The 25,371-nt window shown below is 37.1% G+C and overlaps 1 protein-coding gene across 5 annotated transcripts in view; it reads right to left on the bottom strand.

The window, feature by feature from the left end:
• Nucleotides 1-25,371, bottom strand: part of TRDMT1 (tRNA aspartic acid methyltransferase 1) — a 70,186-nt gene that overhangs the window by 9,816 nt on the left and 34,999 nt on the right. For 2 of the 5 annotated variants that reach the window (XM_049881909.1, XM_049881913.1), the window contains exons 3-8: nucleotides 19,695-19,804; nucleotides 6,842-6,918; nucleotides 3,506-3,577; nucleotides 2,824-2,889; nucleotides 1,586-1,655; nucleotides 102-185 (exon numbers count right to left, since the gene is read on the bottom strand). In XM_049881909.1, the coding sequence (XP_049737866.1) occupies nucleotides 102-185; nucleotides 1,586-1,655; nucleotides 2,824-2,889; nucleotides 3,506-3,577; nucleotides 6,842-6,918; nucleotides 19,695-19,804 (479 nt within the window). Of the gene's footprint in view, nucleotides 1-101; nucleotides 186-1,585; nucleotides 1,656-2,823; nucleotides 2,890-3,505; nucleotides 3,578-6,841; nucleotides 6,919-19,694; nucleotides 19,805-21,544; nucleotides 22,344-23,413; nucleotides 24,171-25,371 lie in introns of those variants that run through there. The other 3 variants (XM_049881910.1, XM_049881911.1, XM_049881912.1) reach the window with 3 other exon arrangements.

Here is a 25,371-nt window from a genome sequence, read left to right as displayed (position 1 = left end):
CTGGACTCTACAGGACACATATAAACCTATACAAAGTAGTTCTTGAAAATAAATTAGCAGACTGCAGTATTTCACAAGAAATGAATGAATGACAATAATACCTGACCAGGAGCTTGAAAAGGCAATGGCTCTGACTGAAGCTTTGCGATAAGGAAGTACCGCAGCCTGGAGTTTGGAATGCCAAGCTGGGGGGAAAGCACAGCAGTCAGTTGGTACAGGAACCAAGGAGATCTGAAACTACCATGGAGCCCTGGTGGTGCGGTGGTTAGGGGATCAGCTGCTATTCAAAACGTCAGCAGTTCAAATCCACCAGCTGCTCCCTGGAAACCCTATGGGGCAGCTCTACTCAGTCCTATAGGGTTGCTATGAATCAGAACAGACTCGATGGCAAAGGGTTTCGTTTTGGTTTTGGTACCAATTATTAGCCACTTGGGAAAAAAAAACTCGTACAGGTATACATTTAGCTTCTTCCAAAGCAAATTCTGCTACTGATTTCTGGGAGAAATCTTTGTAGAAAATTCTTCACGCTTTTAACTGTTGCTCTGTACCTTTATTTGAATGAAATAAGGATTGAATCTGATGAACCATGTCTTAGTCACTTTCATTTTCTATTTCTCAGGTAAGAAGTTATATGGACATTTTTACACCCATTATTGAAAATATAACCCAAAAAACCAAACCCACTGCCATCGAGTTGATTCCAACTCATAGCAACCCTATAGGACAAAGTAGAACTGCCCCATAGAGTTTCCAAGGCTGTAATCTCGATGGAAGCAGGCTGTCACATCGTTCTCCTGCAGAGGGGCTTGTAGGTTTGAACTGTAGACATTTCAGTTAGCAGCTGAGCACTTCACCACTGTGGCACCGGAGCTCCATTGATAATACAGCAATCATAAAAAATGAAATTCAAGTATAGCTATTCTTGGCTTTTTATTACCTCATTTTACATATATGAAAAAAGGATTCAATAATTTTCAGAAGTTAAAAGGCAATAAATATGAAATAAATTTAAAAAGAGATCAGATATACTACCAATTTCCATAGCTTGTATATCTTATCTGTGATACGGATTTTCTTATAGTTTCAGGGTAAAGGACTGTAAAATACAGCTAAAGTGATAAGAAATTAACAAGAATAATTACAAAAGAAAAAACAGATGTTGATACTTGCAAAATCAAAGATCTGCCAAATAGCATAACTAATTACTTCAAATATACATACTCATGAGATGGAAGTAATGTTTACATTTTAATATTATATCACAAAAAAGTAATTAGAAAATTATCATATACTCATTCTGTTTTCGATTTTGGGTTCTTTTTGAAGCATTATTAAGCATTACTTTAGAAATATCAAACCATATTTCATGCAGAAAGAAAAATACATACTCTTAGCTTCAAGTTATATAACAGTTTCATTAAAAATGTATAAAAGAATCTATAGACATACTACATTCTTTAGAAAGTAACCTATGTCTGAACTAATTTCAGAATTTACCTAGAATATTATCCAAAATAGATCCATTCTGTGTATTGAGTCAAATACCCTTTGGGGGAAAAAAAGCCCTTAAATATATGGTACCTACAGAATTTGGAGATAACAGAAATTCTTGGTGCTGAAAGCCGCAGTTTTCTATTGTTTGTATCAACATGTCTCTAAAGAGAAAAAAATGGAAACAAAAAAAGAAAAGCTTTCACCCTATAGTTGAAACAGGGTTATTATATATAAAATACTATACCTAAAATTTCATTTTAAGTGCAAATTTGTACCTTCACTCAGGTTTTTTAGGGGAAAGAAAAAAATCCTAAATCTTTATTAACTCCAGTGCTTGAAAATGGCATTTAATAACAACAACAAAAAAAAAACCCAGTGCCGTCAAGTCGATTCCGACTCATAGCGACCCTATACGACAGAGTAGAACTGCCCCATAGAGTTTCCAAAGAGTGCCTGGCAGATTCAAACTGCCGGCCCTTTGGTTAGCAGTAGTAGCACTTAACCACTATGCCACCAGAGTTTCCGGCATTTAATAAAGCTATTTTATAGATAATTCTCTAATACAATAAAGCTGCCAGATCATTTATCAAAAATGATGGGGGTTAGAACCCCTAATCCTAATGATGATAAATCTGCCATGGGAAATGGAACTATATCTTCAGTGTAGCAAATCAGATAGGGGCACTGTTACAGAGAGCAGACGAGCCAAAGTAGATGGAAGCTTTCTCTTCAGTTGGGATACCATGCGAAAGGGCCCTGATGCAGGGCTCGGTTCTTCCATTGAATTCCAGAAAATGCCTCTCCACAAGACCAACCCTTACTGAAAACAGTCCTATTTCTAAAGAAATATGCACCAATAACCCATTAACTCATTGCCGTTGAGTCTATTCTGACTCATATTGACCTTACAGGACAGAGTAGAACTGCTCATAGGTTTTCCAAGGCTGTAAATCTTTACAGGAGCAGACTACCTCATCTTTCTCCTGTGGAGCAGCTGGTGGATTTGAACTGCCAACTTTTCAGTTAACAGCCGAGCTTAACCACTGTACCACCAGGGCTCCTTGGCACCAATAAAAGCACTAAAATTGAAAAATACAATTCTCACTTAAATTAGAGCTTGTTCTGAAAAAATTCAAACGTATCAAAGTGGGAGAAAATCAGTTGCACCAAACTTTGTATTACTTTACATTATTAATTAGCCAAAATCACTACTAAGGAGTACAATCTGTAAGATGTCAGAATTTATATGTTTATTTCTAAGACCTTTATTTCACAATAGCTCCTACTATAAAACACTCCAAGTCTAAGATGTAGACAAGACATTTTTACCTTGTTGAAGACACTTCAAAACCTTTGACATTTTCTAAAAGAATATACTTCGGTAATTTTTTTAATCTAAAAAACAAAAAACAAATGGAATTCCAAGATCTCATTACTGAGACGCTGTAAAAGTAAGGAAAATCATTACTTGTGGGAAACATGAGGTAAGTACACTTCTGAATTCTCTCTTTTTACAAGGAAATTTCATAAGGGATGAAGACAGTTCATATTTTAGTCATTTTTCCCAGAAGCACTGCACACCTAAAAAAGCTAATATTTGATGTGTTTATTTCCACTGAAGCTTATCTCAAAACATGGATTCACAAAAAGCCTCTACATTACAAAAGGGGCTGCCATTCACAGGATGAAGGTTCTTAGGCTAGCACAAGTTTCTAGACCAGGGCAACAGCATTCATTAATATTAGCAACATTCGCATAATACATGAGCAGAAGCAATAGAACTTAAGTATTAGGCTTGGAATTCCCTGTCACTCACTGTGCTGGCAACGGTGGACTCATGAGACATTTGCAGTTATTCCATTAGTCACGGCAGTGGAAGATAAATAACATGCACGGTATCTGAATGGAATGTACATAAGCTGCTAATCTCTACAAAATGATAAACATCACATTTGTCCAGATCCAAAGTTTTAAATTTAAGGTAAGCTTGTACAAGAAACTACATTTTTACCTTGGGAGAATATCTAGAATATATAAGAAGCTACTCGTCCTTGGATCAGCCTTATCACCCTGCAGGCCGATTCTAAAGGGGTAAAGAATGCACATATAAGTTTATCAAGAATCTTATACAAAGACATCAAATCACTTTTAAATAATCAAAATCAAAAGAATTAAAATAATTTGGTCCTCAAAAAAAGATGATCATCTTTGTTCCTACAGAAAACAAATACATTATTTAACAATAAAGAAAAAAAAGCTTCCATAACTAATGAGTAAACACTTAAAATTTATTTTACAAAGCATATGCTAAATGACACGTGAAGCAAAGAAGTCAATGAAGAATAAAATTAATTACCCTCTTAAAATTACTGCATTTAGGAAAGATACATATACACACACAATTAATTACTGCTGCCTTTTGCTCTGCTCCAGGTGAGACACAATAAGAGTTCAGATGAATGAGCTGGTTGGGTAGGGTGGTGACTTGGCGCTGAGGGCACTGGTGACTAATTACCATTGTTGTTGTTGTTAGGTGCCGTGGAGTCAGTTCTGACTCATAGCGACCCTATGCACAACAGAACAAAACACTGCCCAGTCTTGTGCCATCCTTACAATCATTGTTATGCTTGAGCCCACTGTTGCAGCTACCGTGTCAATCCACCTTGTGGAGGGTCTTCCTCTTTTCCGCTGACCCTGTACTTGGCCAAGCATGATGTCCTTCTCCAGACACTGATCCCACCTGACAACATGTCCAAAGTATGTAAGACGCAGTCTTGCCACCCTTGCTTCTAAGGGAGCATTCTGCCTGTACTTCCTCCAAGACAGATTTGTTCTTTCTTCTGCAGTCCATGGTATGTTCAATATTCCTCGCCAACATGGTCGAAAGTATGTAAGATGAAGTCTTGCCACCCTTGCTTCTAAGGAGCATTCTGGCTGTACTTTTTCCAAGACAGATTTGTTCATTCTTCTGGCAGTCCATGGTATATTCAATATTCCTCGCCAACACCACAATTCAAAGGCATCAATTCTTCTTCTGTCTTCCTTATTCACTGTCCTGCTTTCACATGCATATGAGGTGATTGAAAATACCATGGCTTGTGTCAGGGGCACCCTGGTCTTCAAGGTGACATCTTTGCTCTTCAACACTTTAAAGAGGTCCTTAAAAAAAAACGCAGACTTACCCAATGCAATGCATCTTTTGATTTCTCGACTGCTGCTTCCATGGCTGTTGATTGTGGATCCAAGTCAAACGAAATCCATGACAACTTCAATCTTCTCTCCATTCACCATGATGTTGCTCACTGGTCCGGCTGTGAGGACTTTGTTTTCTCCATGTCGAGGTGCAATCCATCCTGACGGCTGTGGCAGATCAAAGCGGTAGCTAAGACTAAGGAAACCTTGTCCAACGTAAACCGGAGAGACTTAAGCTGGACGTTTGATTCCACAAGCAGGAGTTGCAACTTGGTTTGACTAACTAGGGTCAAAACAGGTCATGTAAACAGGCTAGAAATTTGATTCCACAAGTAAGAGTCACAATATGATCAAGAATTAGGCAGAAAGGGAAACTTGGGTTAGGTCTGAGTAAGCAGAAACAGGGAGCCAGAGTTTAAGCCTTTGCTACTTACTAGCTTCATAATATTAAATAAGTGATCTGACATCACCTGGCAGTTTCTTCAGACCTGACAACAGAGCCAAGACCATAAGCGGATCCAAGGCTTAGCTGGAAGATTAAACCGGACTTAAACAGATCCCTCAGAAATCTGGGGTTCTTCTCATTCTGTCTCTTTTCTCTCAGAGTTCCAAATGATGGTGACTACAGAGTCAAAGTTACTGCTGCTATCAGCAGTCAGAGTTAGGTTAAAACAGGGTGGGATGGCTGGTAGTAAGGAGGGTACAAGAGGCTCACTGCAGTAACAGATGAGGCTTCACAGGCCAGGGCTGCAATCTGTTCTGTAAAAACTGTACATCCTATTTATTGTACTTACACGAGCCAGACTCTTACATATGCTTGGATCCATCTTTACGTGGACCGTCCTTTGCCTTGTGTCATAAACTCCTAATCTGCCTTCAAACCCAGCTCAGATATCACCTCAGTGAGGAATTTCCGAAAGGATTCCTCTCTCCCACGGAAATAAGCAGTGACACTTGTAGGAAGCATGCAGCAAGTCATTTTCTGCTCTGTGCTCACGTGGCACTTTCAGTATTCTTTTATTATATAGCCTGTATCACATTACAAAATATGTATTAATCAGTCATTTCCATTAGACTAGGAGCTCCTCAAAGATAAGAACAATAGCATTAAGAACAATGCCTGGCATACAGGTGCATGATAAATCATTCTGGAATCAATTTCCTGAAGAGCTGTTTATATAAATCAAAACTTAGATAGAAATTAAGCATAAGAATCTTCTTTTGAATTACAATATTTATTACATACGCTATCCCACTTAAAATCATATTACATATTAAAACAGGAATATTTAAATTGATTGATAAATCCTGGATGTGACATTTTCTAATTGTATGGTTTTGAGAAAGTTACTTAACAAACTTTCTATGCCTTAGTTTCTCACCTATAAAATGATGATAATAGTAATGGCTACCGACATAAAATAGGCTTGTTAAATTAAATAGCATACTCATGTAAGACATATAGAGAATTATTATTATTAAAATAATGAGATAATTAAAAATGATGAATTAGTCAAGATTTTCGTCTAAGACATAATTCTCTGAAACACACAAATACTATATAATTAAAAAAATAAAATTACAATTAACTAAGTCAGAATTATTAAATGTACATACGAACTTTAAGAAATATAAAAATCACATATGCAAGCTTGACTAGTTTTTAAATTTTACATTTCAGTAATTTAGAGCTTGAATAGCTTAATTTTGTTAGAAAGATTTGCCTGAGTATCCATTAATTAAAATAATTTAAGGTAATTTGGGCCAGAAATAAAAATCGTACCCTAAAAAAAAACAAAAAACGGTTTTTTGGTTTTTTTTTTGGGGGGGGCCAGAAATAAAAATCGTACCTTAGGTAGGTATAAAAGAGAGTCCATATAGTCACTACATATCTACTATTGACCTAATTAGTTTGCTCATTTAACGGCAACTGCTATTTCCTTTATGATTAATGCTGAATTATAAATATAAGGAATTACTTATAAAAAATTTCAGAACTACGAAAATGTACTGATGAATATCAAAGTATCCATGCCTGAAACTATGGTATGATTTGATTAAATGAATCCTACCCAGTGCCGTCGAGTCGATTCCGACTCATAACAAGTCCTTCAAAAATGTTCTTTCTCAACAAAGAAATATTTATTATATATACCTTGTGAATGGTTGACATGGAGGGCTCATTAAAATCATATTGAAAGATAATCTGTCAAACTCTTCTAGTGTAATGCCCTAGGGAAAGAATATTTGGGGGAAAAAAAGAATATAAAAACATGGATAGAATGGGGAAGAAGGAAAAATATTAATTAGAGTTAAACAACTATTTCAGAAATTACAACAGCTTATAAAATATAATACTTAACTTTTAAAATCGACTTCAGCTAAGCTAACTTTTCAGTACAATCTTGAGAAGGAAGTAGGTCAGTAAAGCACAGCTTTGAGGAATTAAATGCCTTCCCCAAAGACCCAACAGGACCAAAGCAGAGCTGTAATGCTAGTTCTCTGGATCCTAACCACTTCTTGATTCTATAATGGCTCATAACATGAAGTGCTTGGCTGCTAACTGAAAGGTCAGTGGTTTGAACCCACCAGTGGCTCTTTGGGAGAAAAGACCTGGCAATTCTGCTCATAAAGATTACAGCCTAGGACACCCTATAGGACAGTTCTTCCTGTCACATGGAGTCATTATGAGTCAGAATCAACTCAATGGCTCACACCAACAACCACCACCACCACTTCTTGCCTCTCTGATGCCTCAAATATAACCTTGCTCAGCCTTCTGGAGTCAAAAGTGGAGAATTGTTTTTTTTATAATTAATGGTTTTTCAGCAAGCATGAAGGAAATTTTTAAGTGCCAAAAAAAAAAATTTTTTTTATTAGTAACATTTTTCAATTAGCAAATGTTATGCACTGACCAGTCTCCATCCCTTTCATATATGTATCTGTTAATATATCACCAGATGGAAAAAGGTCCATTTTCAAACATCCACAGTATTATATTGTTGTATAGTTAATAATGTGTGGTAAGAACGTCAAAAGAACGTTGACTAGATTAATCAAAGTAATCTCTACTGTGAAACAGTTGAAAAATGTGCTAGCTTGTAACTGTTTTATATATCAGAAGATACAGAGAAACAGAAGTCATGGCTTTGTCAACGTCCAATAAGAATTTTTAGTACAAATTCTTAGCTGTAAATTTTTCAATGTCACCAGCCAGAGTCAAAACCTTCCTAATTATTTAAGAAGTTCAAGTACATGAATAAAGCAGGAAAAGCTTTATTCTGAGTTCTGTCAAGAATAAGCTATCCTGGCAACACATCAGTTGTCTTTAGTGTTTTAAGTTTGAATGTGCACACCTGTCATTTTTTAGTCACAGGATTTTAAATAGTTTAAGATTCATTTGTAGAATGAAGTTAAAATAAATTTTGAAAAATTCCTGAAGCACCTCTGCAAAGCTGGTTCTAAGAAAAACAGTTTGAAAATCATACACTGACCAGTGTGCCAGAAAAAACAGGTCAGGACAGTACAATTAGAGAGCAGATCATACTCAGGCTGGCTATCACACTCGGGCTAAATAGTCTGTCAGCAAAGGGCCATTATCATAAGTAGCTTACTGGGGGGTTCACACTGAATGTGGATGAATTACAGCTAAATTCCTAAAACTAAAGTAAAAATAAAACAATCCTTTACATTAATTATACTAGGAGCACCCTAAGCCTAGAAGCTAAAGAAAGTAAAGAGAGTCAACGTCTCCAAATACAAACACAGCTGTCGTTGTTGATTGGTGCTACTGAATTGGCTCCCACTTATAGAGACCCCGTGTACAACAGAACAAACACTGCCCGGTCCTGTGCCATCCTCACAATCACTGCTATGTTTGAGCCCACTGTTGCAGCCACTGTGTCAGTCCATCTTGTTGAGGGTCTTCCTCTTTCTTTGCTGACTCTCTTCTTTACCAAGCATGGTTTTAGTCAGGCACACCTTAGTCCTCAAAGTGATATCTTTGCTTTTTGACACTTTAAACAGGTATTTTGCAGCAGATTTGCCCAAGGCAAATACAGCTAGACACTAAAAATTTACAATGTTAAAGGACTCTTGAAATTAGTGATTTTTTTTATAATACAGTCCAAATTATAGAGCAGTTATGCAAAAAAAAAAAAAAAAAATCACTACATTGAACCATTCACAACTTAATTTATTTAACCTAACATTCTAGATCAATGAATACTTGTTGGGATTCAAGAAAACATTCATGGAGATACACGCGTTATCTATGATGATTCAATACGTTAAAGCGAATGGAAATTTACTCTTTTTTCCATCATATGGTCATGAAAATATCTTTGTTTCAGAGAGCATTAGATCAATTCATGTTGATTAACAGTTCTATCTGTCCCCTACCCACCTTATTTTTTTCTCAGAAAGTTTCCTGACAATTCTTACATTTAGTCTTCATTTTAACCTGAGAATAAACTTGGTTAAAAAATTAAAAAAAAAAAAAAATTACTGCCATTTTATTGAATAGTTAATCTACAGAAAACTGGTATTTTGACAATATTCAGTCATTAAATCCAAAACCACGGTATGCTTTCCATTTTTCAAGTTCCTTTTATTCCCATGTGCGTCATGCAGATTCCTTGTAAGTTTATCTCTAGGCATTTGGAATATTCGAGTTGCTACTATAAGCGCTAGTTATTTTCTAACAGGTTTTTGTTTATATAGAGTAATGTCTTGGTTATCATATTTTTCTAACCAACCTCCTTATTAAATGCACTCATTGTTTCTCATACTATTTTTAGTTGACTCCTTTGTATTTTCCAGGATATATACAAAATATATATATATTTTGAATCCTTATTAGTATTACATACTATTTCTCTTGTGTGAGTGTATTAGCTAACAGATGGAAAACAATATTAAATAACAGTGCTAATGTAAGACTGTAATCTTTACAGACCACTACTCATCTGACAGTTTGTCATACTGTAATGGCTTGCATGTTGCTGTGATGCTGGAAGCTATGTCACTAGCATTTTAAATACCAGCAGGGTCACCTATGGTGGACAGGTTTCAGCAGACCTTCCAGACTAAAAGAAAGACTGGGAAGAAGACCTGGCATTCTACTTCTGAAAACATTAGCTAGGGAAAATCTTATGGGCAGCAGCAGAATATTGTCTGATACACTGCTGGAAGATGAGCCCCTCAGTTTGGAAGGCACTAAAAATAAGGCTGTGGAAGAGCTGTCCCCTCAAAGTACAGCAGGTATTAATGATGTGGATAGAGTAAAGCTTTCAGGACATTCAACAGCCAACGTCATTCTCAATGGAGAGAGGCTGAAAACTGGAACAAGACACGGATGCCCTTTATCATCACTTCTATTTAACACTGTGCTGATTTACATATAGAAAAAAACAATCTTCGATGGTTACAAGGGACGGGAGGTGTGAAGAGATGAAATCAGTAACTAGATAGCAGACAAGTGTTAACTTTGGGTCAGGGAAAGACGATACACAATACAGGGGAAGTTAGTACAACTTGACCAAGGCAAAGCCATAGAAGCTTCCTAGACACATCCAAACACCTTCAGGGACCGAGTTACTGGGGCCGAAGGCTGGGGACCATGGTCTTGGGGGACATCTAGGTCAATTGGCATAACATAGTTCACAAGGAAAATGTTCTACATCCTGCTTTGGTGAGTAGAGTCTGGTGTCTTAAAAGCTTGCAAGTAGCCATCTAAAATACATCTATTGAAAAGGGGGGGGGCCAAGATGGCAGAACAGTCCAATGCTTCCTGTCATCCCTCTTACAACAAAGACCCAAAAAAACAAGTGACTCAATTATATATGACAATCTAGGAGCCCTGATCATCAAAGAAAAGAAGTGCCAGTTATAAGCTTGCTGGCACTCTGCTGGCTGAGTCAGCCGGAGTACATGGCCTAAGGCGAGCAGTAGCACTCGGGACATGTTTCACCACCTCGGGAGAGGCTGGGTGGTACACAGTCTGCACAACCCTTCAGATCCGGGAGGCACCGAACCTGTGTAAGCTAAGTGCAAGCATCTAACCCACCACAGGGGTCAAAATAACTCCTCCCTCTCCAGGACTCTTACAGTGGAGAAGTGCCTTTTTCTGCTTACATACCCCTACCCCGCTCCACTCTGATACCAGTTCAGCAGTATTCAACAACTGCCACCTCCCCTAAGCCGGATCTAAGTGCAATCTGCCCCCAAACCAGTCTCATGACTTAAAAAAAAAAAATGCCAAGCTCCATAGGCTGGGAACTCAGGACTATCCACACCCAAACCAGCCTTGCAGCCTTAAAAAATTGCCCTGCCCCCTAAGCTGGGAACTCAGGACAGGCAGTGATGCCTCTTTACCCAAGCACTGGCATAAGGAGTCCATATACTTCTAGCACCCTTCACCCCTGTCTAGACCCATGTGGGCTGATTCAACACCGCAGTCCCTCATTAGCATTGAACAACAGGGCATATACCTGAAGCCTATTTTCAACAGCAGCAGCCAAAGGGAGTTGCAGATTCGTGACATTTGACACCACCCTGCCCATTAAGCAGGGTTTTCACCCACTCACATCAGGGGCACCTAGTCACCCACAACAAGGGTCCAAGAATAACTGGTGCCTTACAGTCCCTACAGCCAACAGCACTGAGTACCCAAGGACCAGCTACAAAACCCACCTCCGCACATGCTCTAGAGGACAGGGACACACCCTCCACTCATGGACACAGGGGCAGCCATCAGCCCCCTACCTTCCTCAGCACATAGCCAAATACCTGTGCCTGCTCTGAACAGCCCTATGCAGCCCTGCCCATCCAGGACTGCAGGTGAGAGTCTGCACCACACACTCTGTGACCCACGACCTAGATACCTGAGCAGAATCCGTACCAGAAAAGTTAATAGATTTGGGGGCTTAAACACCCAGGACCTGCCCTTACCACCTGGTGACAGGAAGTGAGAACTTCAAAGATGCCAACAACCAAAGTAGCTCACACGCCCAGCCTACTTTGGCATATCAAAACAAAACAAAAAGCTAGGACACAGTAAACAAACATGCAATAAATAAATAATAATAACATATTGATGGTTGGGAGACAGTGGTTAATATCAAATCACATAAATAAGCAGGTCATGATGGATACAGCAAGCAACCAAAATAAACCAGGAAACCTCCTGGAGGAAGATGTATTGGAATTACCAGAGTTAGAAATCAAAAGATTAATATACAGAGCTCTTCAAGAGATGAGGAAGGAGATTAGGCAAAACTCAGACCAAGACAAGGAACACACAGACAAAGCTATAGAGGAGCTAAGGAAAACAATACAAGAACAGAATGACAAATTCATCAGCCTGCTTGGAACCAAAGAGACAAAGCAACTGGAAAGCCAAAAGATTAACAATAAAATTTCAGAATTAGACAACTCAACAGAAGGTCATAGGATCAGAATTGAGGCAATGGAAGGCAGAATTACTGAGATTGAAGACAAATTCCATGACACCAATTTATTTGAGGATAAATTAGAAAAAAGAACTTTAAAAAATGAAGAAACTTTAAGAATTGTGTGAGATACTATCAAGAGAAAAAACCTACAAATGATTAGAGTACCAGAATAGAGAGGGATAACTGAAAATACAGAGAGCATTGTTAAAGATTTGCTGGCACAAAACTTCCCCAATGTCATGAAAGACAAGAAGTTATCTATCCAAGAAGTTCAACAAACCCCACACAGCGTAGATTCCAAAAGAAAGTCACCAAGACATATTATAATCAAACTTGCCTACACCAAAGATAATGATAGAATTTTGAGAACACCTTGGAATAAACAAAAAGTCACCTACAAGGGAGAATCAATAAGACTAAGCTCTAAGTACTCAGCAGAAGCCATGCAGGCAAGAAGGCAATGAGATGACATATATAAAGCCTTGAAAGAAAAAAAATGGCCAGGCAAGAATTATATATCCAGCAAAACTGTCTCTCAAATACGATGGCAAAATTAGGTCATTTCCAGATAAACAAAAGTTAAGGGAATTTTTAAAAACCAAACCAAAATTACAAGAAATATTAAAGGGAGTCTCCAGTTAGAGAACCAACAATATCAGGCAACAACCCAAGACTAGACCATAGGACAGAACAACGAGACATCAACCCAGATAAGGAAGTCACAAAAATAAGTCAAAGCTAAAAGACTGAAAATAAGGAAACAGAGATGTCAACATGTAAACAATGACAACATTAAAACAAAGAAGAGGCACTAAATAGTGTAGTCAGAGAACTTCCATATGGAGAGGAAGTTAAGACAATACCAAGAAATAAACGATTGGTTTAAAGATACAAAAAGAAGGGTAAATTTTAGTGTAACCACGAAGGAAACTAAATCTACCCATCAAAATAAAAAAGAAAAACATAAAGACGCAGCAAACACAAGTCAACAAAAATGAAAAAGATGAAAAGAAAGCACAGAAAATCAAGTGGAACAAAGAATTGTCACCACACAAAAAAAAAGAAAGTCAAAATGACAGCAGTAAACTCATACCTATCAGTAATTACACTGAATGTAAATGGACTAAATGCTCTAATAATGAGACAGAGTGGAAGAATGGATTAAAAAAAAAAAAGATCTGTTAATATGCTGCCTACAAAAGACACATCTTAGACTCACAGATGCAAACTAAAACTCAAAGGATGGAAAAAATATATCAAGCAAAAAGAGCAGGAATGGCAATATTAATCTCTGAAAAAAATTGACTTTAAGGTAAAATCCACCATAAAGGATAAGGAAAGATGCTATATAATGATTAAAGGGTCAAAACACCAGGAGGACATAACCATGATAAACACACATGCACCCAATGTCATAGCTCTAAATGCATAAAACACACTCTAACAGCATTGAAAAGAGAAACACCTCCCTAACAATAGTAGGAGACTTCAACACACCAATTTCAGTGAAGGACAGAACATCTAGAAAAAAAACTCAATAAAGACACAGAAGATCTAAATGCCACAATCAATCAGCTTGACCTCACAGACATATACAGAAGGCTCCACCCAACAGTAGCCAAGTATACATTTTTTTTCCAACGCACATGGAACATTCTCCAGAATAGACCACATTTTAGGCCACAAAAGAAGCTTTAACAGAATCCAAAACATCGACATATTACAAAGCATATTATCTGACCATAAAGCCATAAAAGTAGAAATCAATAACATGAACAGCTCAAAACCAAAACCAAACCCACTGCCATTGAGTTGACTCCAACTCAGCAACCCTAAACAGCAAGGAAAAAAAAAAATCAAATACATGGAAACCTAACAACACCTTGTTCAAAAACTACTGGGTTATAGAAGAAATCAAGGATGGAATAAAGAAATTCAGAGAATAAAATGAGACTGAAAACACACCTTACCAGAACCTTTGGGACACAGCAAAAGCAGTGCTCAGAGGTCAATTTATAGCAATAAATGCACCTAACCAAAAAGAACAACGGACCAAAATCAAAACATAAACACTATAACTCGAACAAATAGAAAGAGAACAGCAAAAGAAGTCCTCAGGAACTGGGAGAAAGGAAGTAATAACGATTAGACCAGAAATAAATGAAATAGAGAACAGAAAAACAACTGAAAGAGTCACCAAGACCAAAAGCTGGTTTTCTGAAAGATCAATAAAATCGATAAACCATTGGCCAAACTGACCACAGAAAAACAGGAGAGGAAGTATATAACCTGAATAAGAAATGAGTTGTGTGATATCACAACAGATCCTGCTGAAATAAAAAAGATCATAACAGAATACTAAGAAAAATTGTCCTAGAGGAAGTGGACAAATTTCTAGAAACACACTATCTACCTAAACTAACACAAACAGAGGAAGAAACACTAAATAAATCCATAACAAAAGCAGCGATTGAAGTGGTAATAAAAAGAAAACTCCCAACAACAACAATAAAAAGCCCTGGCCCTGACATCTTCACTGGAGAATTCTACCAAACTTTCAGAGAAGAGTTAACACCTCTACTACCAAAGGTATTTCAGAGCATAGAAAAAGGAAGGAATACTCCCAAACTCATTCTAAGAAGCCAGCGTAACCCTAAGAAGAAAGTCAGGCAAAAACACCACAAAAAAAGAAAATTACAGACCAATATCCCTCATGAACATAGACATAAAAATCCTGAACAAAATTCTAGCCAGTAGAATTCAACAGCATATTAAAAAAATAATTCATCATGACCAAGTGAGATTCATACTAGGTATGCAGGGATGGTTCAACATTAGAAAAAACAATCAATGTAATCCATCACATAAATAAAACAAAAGACAAGAATCACATGATCTTATCAATTGATGCAGAAAAGGTATTTGACAAAGTCCAACACCAATTCATGATAAAAACTCTCAGTAATATAGAAATAGAAGTGGAATTCTTCAACATAATAAAGGGCATTTATGCAACGACAACAGCCGACATCATCTTAAACGGAGAGATTCTGAAGGCACTCCCGTTGAGAACGGGAACCAGACAAGGATACCCTTTATCACCACTCTTATTCAACATTGTGCTGGTCATCCCAGCCATAGCAATTAGGCTAGGTAAAGAAATAAAGGGCATCCAAATTGGTAAGGAAGAAGTAAAAGTACCTCTATTTGCAGATGACATGACCTTATACACAGAAAACCCTGAAGAATCTTCAAGAAAACTGCTGAAACTAATAGAAGAGTTCAGCAGAGTATCAGGATACAAAATAAAAATACAAAAATCAGTTGGATTCCTCTACACCAACAAAGAGAACTTTGAAAAGGAAATCATCAAATCAATACCATTTACAACAGCCCCCAAGAAGATACTTAAGAATAAACCTTACCAGAGACATAAAAGACCTATACAAAAAAAACTACAAGACACTACTGCAAGAAACAAAAAGAGACTTAAAAATAAGTGGAAAAACATACCTTGCTCTTGGATAGAAGACTCAACATTGTGAAACCGTCAGTTCTATCCAAAGCAATCTACAGATACAAAGCAATCCCAATCCAAATTCCGACAACATTTTTTAACAAGATGGAGAAAGAAATCACCTACTTCGTATGGAAAGGGAAGAGGCCTTAGATAGGTAAAGCATAACTAAAGAAGAAGAACAAAGTGGGAGGCCTCACACCACCTGATTTTAGAGCCTATTACACAGCCACAGTAGTCAGAAAAGCCTGGTACTGTACAATAACAGACGAATGGAACAGAACTGAGACCCAGGTGTAAATTCATCCACCTGTGAGCAGCTGATATTTGACAAAGTTCCAAAGTCCATTAAACGGGGAAAAGACAGTCTCTTTAACAAATGGTGCTGGCATAGCTGGATATCCATCCGCAAAAAAAAATGAAACAAGACCCATACCTCACACTGTATACAAAAACTAACTCAAAATGGATCAAAGACCTAAATATAAAATCTAAAATGATAAAGATCATGGAAGAAAAAATAGGGGCAACACTAGGAGCCCTAATACATGGCGTAAACAGTATAGAAACCACAACTAACAATGCACAAACACCAGAAGAGAAACTAGATACCTGGGAGCGCCTAAAAATCAAACACTATGTTCATCAAAAGACTTCACCAAAAGAGTAAAAAGACAACCTACAGACTAGGAAAAAATTTTTGTCTACGACATATCCATTAAGGGTCCAATCTCTAAAATCTACAAGATATTGCAACACCTCAACAACAGAAAAATAATCTAATTAAAAAATGGGCAAAGAATATGAACAAGACACTTCACAAAAGAAAACATTCAGGCAGCTAACAGACACGTGAGGAAATACTCACAATCATTAACCATTAGAGAAATGCAACTCGAAACTGCAATGAGATACCATCTCACCCCAACAAGGTTGGCAGCAATCCAAAAACCACAAAATGAATAAATGTTGGAGAGGTTATAAAGAGACTGGAACACTTACGCACTGCTGGTGGGAATGTACAACCACTTTGGAAATCAATTTGGTGCTTCCTTTAAAAGCTAGAAAGAGAAATACCATTCACTCCAGTAGTCCCGTTCCTTGGAATATATCCTAGAGAAATAAGCACTGTCACATGAATAGACATATGCACACCCATGTTCACTGCAGCATTGTTCACAATAGCAAAAAGACGGAAACAATCTAAGTGTCTATCAACAGACGAATGGATAAACAAATAATGGTACATAAGCACAATGGAATGCTATGTAACAATAATGAACAATGATGAATCCTTGAAACATCTCACAAGATGGATGAATCTGGAGAACATTATGCTGACTGAAATTAGGCAGTCACCAGAGGACAAATGTTATATGAGACCACTATTATAAAAACTCAAGAAAAGGTTTAAACACAGAAGAAAGCATTCTTTGATGGTTATGAGGGTGGGGAGGGCCAGGAAAGGGAATTCACTAACTAGATAGTAGACAAGGATCATCTTCGGTGAAAGGAAGGACAACACACAATAAAGGGGAAGTCGGCACAACTGGACCAAACCAAAAGCTAAGAAGTTTTCTGAACACATCCAAACACTTTAAGGGACAGAGTAACTGGGGCTGGGGCCTGGGGACCACAGTTTCAGGGGACATCTAGGTCAACTGGCATAACAAAATTTATTAAGAAAATGTTATGCATTCCACTTTGGTGAGTGGCATCTGGGGTCTTAAAAGCTTGTGAGCAGCCACCTAAGATGTATCAGTTGCTCTCAGCCCACTTGGAGCAAAGGAGAATGAAGACCACCAAAGATACCAGGAAAATATTAGGCTAAAAGACTAAAGGTTCCCAAAAGCCAGAGACTCCACCAGCCTGAGGCCAGAAGAACTAGATGGTGCCCAGCTACCACTAATGACTGCCCTGACACACAATACAACAGAGAGTCCCAGATGGAGCGGGAGAAAAGTACAGAGCAGAACTTAAATACTAGTAAAAAGACCAGATTTAACAGTCTGACAGAGATTGGAGGAATCCCCGAAACTACGGCTCCCGGACACTCTGTTATCCCAGAACTACAATCATTGCTGAAGATCACTCTTCAGACAAAGATTAGACAGGCCTATAAAACAACAACAGAGGTGAGGAACATGCTTCTTAGTTCAGTCAAGTACAGGAGACCAAATGGGCAACACCTGCCCAAAAGCAAAGATGAGAAGGCAGGAAGGAACAGGAAACCTGAACAAATGGATACTGGGAACCCAGGTTGTGAAAGGAAAAGGGGAGAGTGTTGACACATTGCGGGGATTGCAACCAATGTCACAAAACAATTTATGTATAAATTTTTGAATGAGAAGCTAATTTTGTGCTATAAACTTTAATCTAAAACAATAAAAAAAATTTAAAAGTTTATATTTTAATGACTAGTAATTTTGTACCCAGATAAATTAGTGATATTAATGTCATTGCTAGTTATATTTATATAATTAAATCACGATTTAAAAATCTATAGCTTAATTATCTTCTATAGACATATTTTTGCCTTACTTCCCCTTTCTACTCCAATAACATTATTTCTACATTGTTAAGATTTACAACATTTACACTCTGTTTTCTAACCTTAATTTCTTTCGTATAATGATAGCTTCATTCCTGGGTTCACTATTTTGATTCATATCTTGCTTAAATAGATTTAGTGGCTGCTAATGGATTGAATTCTATCCCCCAAAAATGTGTGTAAACTTGGCTGGGCCATGATTCCCACCATTTTGCCATCTGATGTGATTTTTCTGTGTTGTAAATCCTACCTCTATGATGTTAATGAGGCAGGATTAGAGGGAGGTATGTTAATGCGGCAGGACTCAATCTATAAGATTAGGTTGTGTCTTAAGCCAATCTCTTTTGAGATATGAAAGAGAGAAGCGAGCAGAGAGACAGGGGGACCTCATACCACCAAGAAAGTAACGCCAGGAGAAGAGTGCATCTTTTGGACCTGGGGTCTCTGCACTGAGAAGCTCCTCAACCAGGGGAAGACTGATAGCAAGGACCTTCCTCCAGAGCCAACAGGGAGAAAGAAAGCCTTCCCCTGGAACTGATTCCCTGAATTTGGACTTCTAGCCTACTAGACTGTGAGAGAATAAATTTCTCTTTGTTAAAGCCATTGACCTGTGGTATTTCTGTTACAGCAGCACTAGATAACTAAGACGGTGACCAAATCATTTTCTCATGAAAGGCTCATGAATGCTATATTCCATGAGATGTTACAGGTTTTAGGAAAATTTTCATTTTCTATATCTTTTAATATTCTTTATTCCATACCTGTTGTTGCTGTTCCCTTCTTCAGAAGCACTAATTACACAGAACACTATTTTCTCCAGGAGCTATCATTCACTCTGCAACATTCGGATCACGATTCTTTTCCATTTTATTTTCCTCAAGCTTCACCCTTCACGACCCTTTGTCAGTACTGCCATTTTCACTTTTAGCTACTTCTGACATGATTTTCATTTCTACGAAGAGGCCTTATTTGTCTCTTCTGTTTTTTTCTAGACCTTTTACACTTTTCAATTTACTTACAGTGTTAAACACCTCTGCTGAGTTCATCGCGGGTGAAATAATGTCTTTAATTTTGACAAGCTTTCTAAAGTAAGAAGCACTCAATAAATAATAGGCAATGACTGCTTCCCTTGTTCTTCCCATGTGCTGTAAGGCACACGAGTATTATTTAAAAGTAAAGAACTAAAAATTTAATATCGCTACAAGGCCAAGCATTTAGAAGTTATGCGTTTCTTACATTTTAATTCTTTCTCTTGGAGACCAATATACTATTATCTCTCAAAAGCTGGAAGTGAAAGGGGGGGGGCAGAAAAGTAGCATACTTTCTTCTGATAAAATATAAAATGTTAATTCCCCTCCCCTAAACCTTTTAATTTATACATGACCTTGTTTTCTAATTAAGACATCAGAAACTGGTATTTTGCAGGGCTTTTCCATCACATTTTCCTTTCTATATATTTATTAAAACAAGAATAATCATTACTCACTTCAATTGCCTTGGCCAGTAGCAGTGTATGAGGAAAATTATACTTGTACACTTCATTAGCAACAGTGTTGACATCAACGGCAGCCACCACTTGTGCAGGTATGCAGCTCTCTGTAATGATAAAGAGTATTTAAAAAAAAAAAACAATAAAGTCCTTAACATCAGTTTATTCATTATAGAGAGAAGCCAAAATAACAGAATTTTGTAGTACATATTCTCACTTCCTCAATTATCTAGCCTGTCAATAGAGGCCCAGGCCAGGAGGAGCTAGGCATAAGTGCAATATGTGAATATGTACTTCTTATTCATCTCTCCAACAGCAATGAATGCTAAAAATAAAATTTAAACATTTATTTTATTTTAGTCATTATCTCTTATATTTGCAGTCCTTTGATCTATTTAGATACATTTAAGAGTTGAAGAGAAAGTTTTCCTAAGTTAAACTAAAAATAGGAAAGTGAACTACGTTCTTAAAAATCCTGTGACTTGAAACTTTACCTAAAGAAACTACTATCTGGCCCTCACCTCCTGAGATTAATACAAAGTTGTTCGCAAATACTACTGAAAATGTTTTCAGGTAACTTTTTTTTTTTTTTTTAATAATAGCTTTATTGAAATATAATTCACATACCATAAAATTCACCCATTTAAAGTTTAGGTCATTTTTTAAGTGAGATAAAAAATTAATTGGTGTCCAAATTTAAAGGCTTCGCAGACCAAAAATTAAAAATTTTGACAGGCTGGGAGGATGTGAGGAGAATGGGCCCTTCTGTTTTATTGCTAAAGAAAATCATTTTTAAAAAGCTTTCAGATTCAGACTTTTTGCCCTATTTGTAAATGGCTGTCAAAATTTGAATTATGTAAGTTTAGCTGCAGCTATATTTTGCAATTACTCTTGCACTCCTTCCCCAAAACACATACGAAACAAATTCTGTGTTACCCTGTCCCAAATCAGGGGAAAAAAAGTTAAGTGCTTTAAAAATAAAAGTATTTGAAAAAATTAAAAATAATAAAAATATTTGAGACTTCTTAAGAAAATCATCAGAGAAATTATTAGTGTCACATAGTAGATCCAAATAGCTAATTCTTTAATAACTGTTTGCTGGTTAAAAGTTAGCTTAGCTCATTCCAAGTATCAAAACAGAAAGAAAAAAAAATTAGGAGCTAGGGCTCATATAGCCCTGGTGGCGCAATGGCTAAGAGCTTGGCTGCTAACCCAAAGGTTGGCAGTTTGAATCCACCAGCCACCCACTCCTTGGGAACCCTATAGGGCAGTTCTACTGTCATATAGGGTCGCTATGAGTCAGAATAGACTACGGCAATGGGGTTTGGTTTTTTTTTTTTGGTTTGGAAACAAACCCCGAATCACAGGAATTAGGCCAAGGAGAAAGGCTCACACACATTCAGACACCAATCACTACCCCCACACCTAGAAGACAAATGCCAGAAAGATAACGAGTGAACAAATATCTCTAAGCCCAGGTAGTCCCTGATTTATGACAGAGTTTTGTTCCGACAACTCCATCATAAGTGGGTTCTGACTTAAGTTGAATGCCTCTCTCTCTTCTTTTTTTTGTTAAGTTTTCACTATTACTACCTTTTACTATCAGTAGTTGTGACACAGAGCTCCCACGGTGCTGTATTTTTCACCTGGCTTCCTCCCCTACAGTGTTGTACTGAAAAATCGTTTCCTTTGCTGGGCTCTACCACCCCGCACCCCAGCTTTGCATTTGAATCCTGTTTTTGCTTGGAGGTTGGATGTAAACCCTACTGCACCTACGTAGTATGCTCAAGAATGCTGTTGATGTAACTTACTCCTAAGCCCCTTTAAAAGTAACTTGCCTGCCCAACCTTGGCGAGCAGTCTTGGCAGCAGCAGCTCCAACTGACTCCATTTCCTCCTACAAAAAAATAAAGGTGCCTTTCCTGTTTTCTTACCTCAGCGTCTCGTTTATTGGCCAATAGGAGTTACGCTAAGTAAAAACCTGGGGTTTCCACGTGGAAACAACTTGTCTAAGGGTTGTAAGTTATTGTTAAACTGTTTAGCATTTTTTCCTACCCACGGCCATACTTGACTAGCTTCACCTTTGGAGCCCTGGTGGAGCAGTGGTTAAGCACTCAGCTACTAACCAAAAGGTCAGCAGTTCAAATCCACCAGTCGCTCCTTGGAAACCTTATGGGACAGTCTACTCTGTCCTATAGGGTTGCTATGAGTCGGAATTGACTCAACAGCAACTGTTTTTGTTTTTTTTTTTAATCAGTATCTTTATAAATCTGATCTTTATTTGTCTTTGGGGGTTGGCATGGGAATAACATCAGCAAATTACACAATGCAACACCATATGTAGTACATATTATTAATGATAAGATGTACAAAAAAACAGATGGTCTTAAGTGCAGTTTGTAGTAACTCGAATACTTCTTAATTTGGGGGCTACCTCTAAATCTTTACTAAGTACCTACTAGGCTCAAGATACTTGGCTAGCGCCACTTATTCCCTAAGTAACCTGCTGAAAAGTAAGGTTCCCTGTGCCCTGGATATATGTCACTGGAAACTTTGAGGGCCAGTTAGTAATATCACAGGAAGCTGTCTCCAACTGAATTTAAATCCAATGAGTAGCTGCTTGCCTTAGTATAAAATAAATTTAAGGTTATAAATTATTTTTGTCAAAGACTTCTAAAGAAAAAAAATTAGTGGTTTAATTGGCAAGTGTTTTGTTATGCACATTTCATTAAAAGAAAAATTAGCATATAAGGATCACTATCCAAAATCACAAATTTATAATCCAGGTCAAGGATGAAGCTACTACTAATCATTGTATGAGAACTCAGAATTAAATAAACTTCATTGTATTATTTTACTGTTTTGCTAAACAAAAAGATACGCTATAGTAAGTTTGATGTACTCTGCTTGCATTTCCACTATATATATGCAGCAAACTGGGATTGCCTGGAGTTGGTTATATACTTTTACCTTTTGTCAGGCAGATTGAAAATATACAGTGATGTGCTAAATGTGTACCACAGTCAATAATTAATTTTATGTTATGTGCCTTCAAGACATAAAAGCTGACAAGAAGCAACTGCCAAATGTGTGTTTCATGTGTCAATATAAGAATAGAGGAACTCAAAACTCATTTTTCGAGGTTAAACAGATTTTAAAATTAATAGGCAAAATGTACTGTTTGCATTATTGATGCACATATTTCAGACTGGCAAAAAATTAACACCTATTGCAGGACGTAAAATATTATTTCCATGATGAGAAATGGCTATACTAAGATGTTACTAATATTACTTCAACTGGACCAAAAAGCAACACGTGATAAATGGAGAAAAGACTGAAGTTGTCAAGGATTTCATTTTCCTTGCATCCACAATCAACACCCATGGCAGCGGCATTCAAGAAGTCAAAAGGTACATTGCACTGGGGAAATCTACTGCAAAAAATCTCCTTAAAGTGTTGAAAAGCAAAGATGTCATCTCAAAGACTAAGGTGCACCTGATCTAAGCCATTGTGTTTTCAGTTGCCTAGTACACGTGTAAAAGCTAGATGATGAACAATGAAAACTGAAGAAGAACTGACACCTTTGAATTGTGGTGTTGGCAAAGAATATTGAATATACCACGGACTGCCAAAAGAACAAACAAATCTGTCCTGGCAGAAGTACAACCAGAATGCTTACTAGAAGCAAGCACGGCAAGACTACGTCTTACTTACTTCGGACGTGTTATCAGGAAGGACCAGTTCCTGGAGAAGGACATCATGTTTGGTAAGGAAAGCGTCAGCAAAAAAGAGGAAGACCCTCAGTCAGGTGGACTGACACAGTGGCTGCAACAATGGGCTTAAGCATAACAAAATGATCAAGAGGACGGTGCAGGACCTAGCAGTGTTTTGTTCTGTTGTGCATATAGTCGCTATAAGTCGGAACTGACTTGATAGCATTTAATAACAATTCAACCTACCTTTTCAAAACAAAATTTTTGGGGGGTATGGATGTGTTTCTAAGGGAAAAGTTAACTTACATAAATAACCACTGAAAAGAAAACAACTGTCAAAACCTTAATCTCCCAAAACAAGTTGTCTTGATATTTCCTACCGTACAGTTTAAATTTATATACTCCAAAAACTTTTATCGTTAAGTTTCAGATTTTGAAAATGTGTAATAATATGAAAATAATTTACAGAATTTTGCCAAACTGAGCCCCATCACTTAAATGATTCAGGGAAGGAAGACAAGTTATGGACTCCAGAGTAGTAATTCTCAAAAGTGAGAGAGAAAAGAGAAAGGAGAGCCATCAAGATATTTCAGTGGGAGGTGGAGGAAAGGGGTATGTTTTCAGTACTTTGATCTATTGGTTTGATTTGTTTTTATTCATGATGTTTCTGTAATTATTCTGGACTTTAATATTTACCAACAGGAAGCATGGGTAAAAAAAATTGAGATATCCTAGTTAGGGAAACACAATATAAACGATTTTAAAGGGCTTCGGATTAGATCTACAAAGAAAGGATAAGGGATATCATGCTCTGATTTATATGAGGACTGAACTTAAAAAAAAAAGGGGGCAGATTTAGTTGTATCAAGAGAGATTTCTAGTTGAGGTGAAAGATTGGTCACTGAGAACACATGCATAATTCCTATTATCAAGAACATTTCTTATTAAAAGTAGGCAAGAAACACACAAATACACACCACATTCGAACAGCAATAATTTTCCTTCCTTTTCTGATCACTCTTTCTGGAAGCGTTGTAGGTAAGAACATCTGATTGATTGATAGTAATGAAAAATACAAGTTCACACTCTACCTGCTTTTCCTAACCAAGTCAGTCAAGAAGTTTAATTGTCCACTTGTATCTTGCAGTTAATTAGGTGGAAAAAAATCAATACTTAAAAAAATGTAAATATAGAACCAGCCAACTTTGAAATCAGGTAACAAAAGGAGTTTTACTTCCTCTTTTCCTTCTTTATCATTTATTTTCTAATCTGTATTACATATAGGGAATAACTATTTGAATTATCACATTATAATCACACCTGAGACATCTAATCAGGTATGTTAACACTGACATCTAGTTGTGAAATGGAAGACCAGTTGAATACATCCAATGTCTATTTCGTTTCATTCAGAGTGACAGACTATAATCAGGAACGAAACGAAAGTATTAATTACAAAAAGACTTGTAAGGGTTGTGAATTTAAAATCTTTGCCAGATGTTTTTAACACTATTAGAAAAGTATGTTTCTTATTTCTTTTTAAAGGTTCTTACATTTCAAAAATTGCTAATAAAATTATCTTTATAAATCAAACAAAAAAATTTTAATGTCAAAAAATAAAAAATACCCATTTCCTTAAAAGTTCAGACAACAGTCAACCTAAAAAGTTTTGTTTTTTTTACTTCAGATCACAACATATTTTATATAACTATCACATCTTACTAAATACAAAGATGGACAGGAATGCTTGAGATCTAGAAACTGATCACTTCCTTGGCACTGTGTTTCAGAAGTTAATTGAAACACTGTTACTATCATATAAGAGATGGGAAGGAAAGGGGAAAGGAAGAGAAGAAATTGATTCAGCAAAAATACCAGGAGTAGAGGCCAGGGCTGGAGAAGTGGTGCAGGAGAGAAAGATGCCAAATTAATGTAAGAACCAGAGTACATGGAGGGAGC

The sequence above is a fragment of the Elephas maximus genome, chromosome 4, assembly GCF_024166365.1.
Source record: "Elephas maximus indicus isolate mEleMax1 chromosome 4, mEleMax1 primary haplotype, whole genome shotgun sequence".
Classification (NCBI taxonomy): domain Eukaryota; kingdom Metazoa; phylum Chordata; class Mammalia; order Proboscidea; family Elephantidae; genus Elephas; species Elephas maximus.
This window is presented reverse-complemented; position numbering and strand designations above follow the sequence as displayed.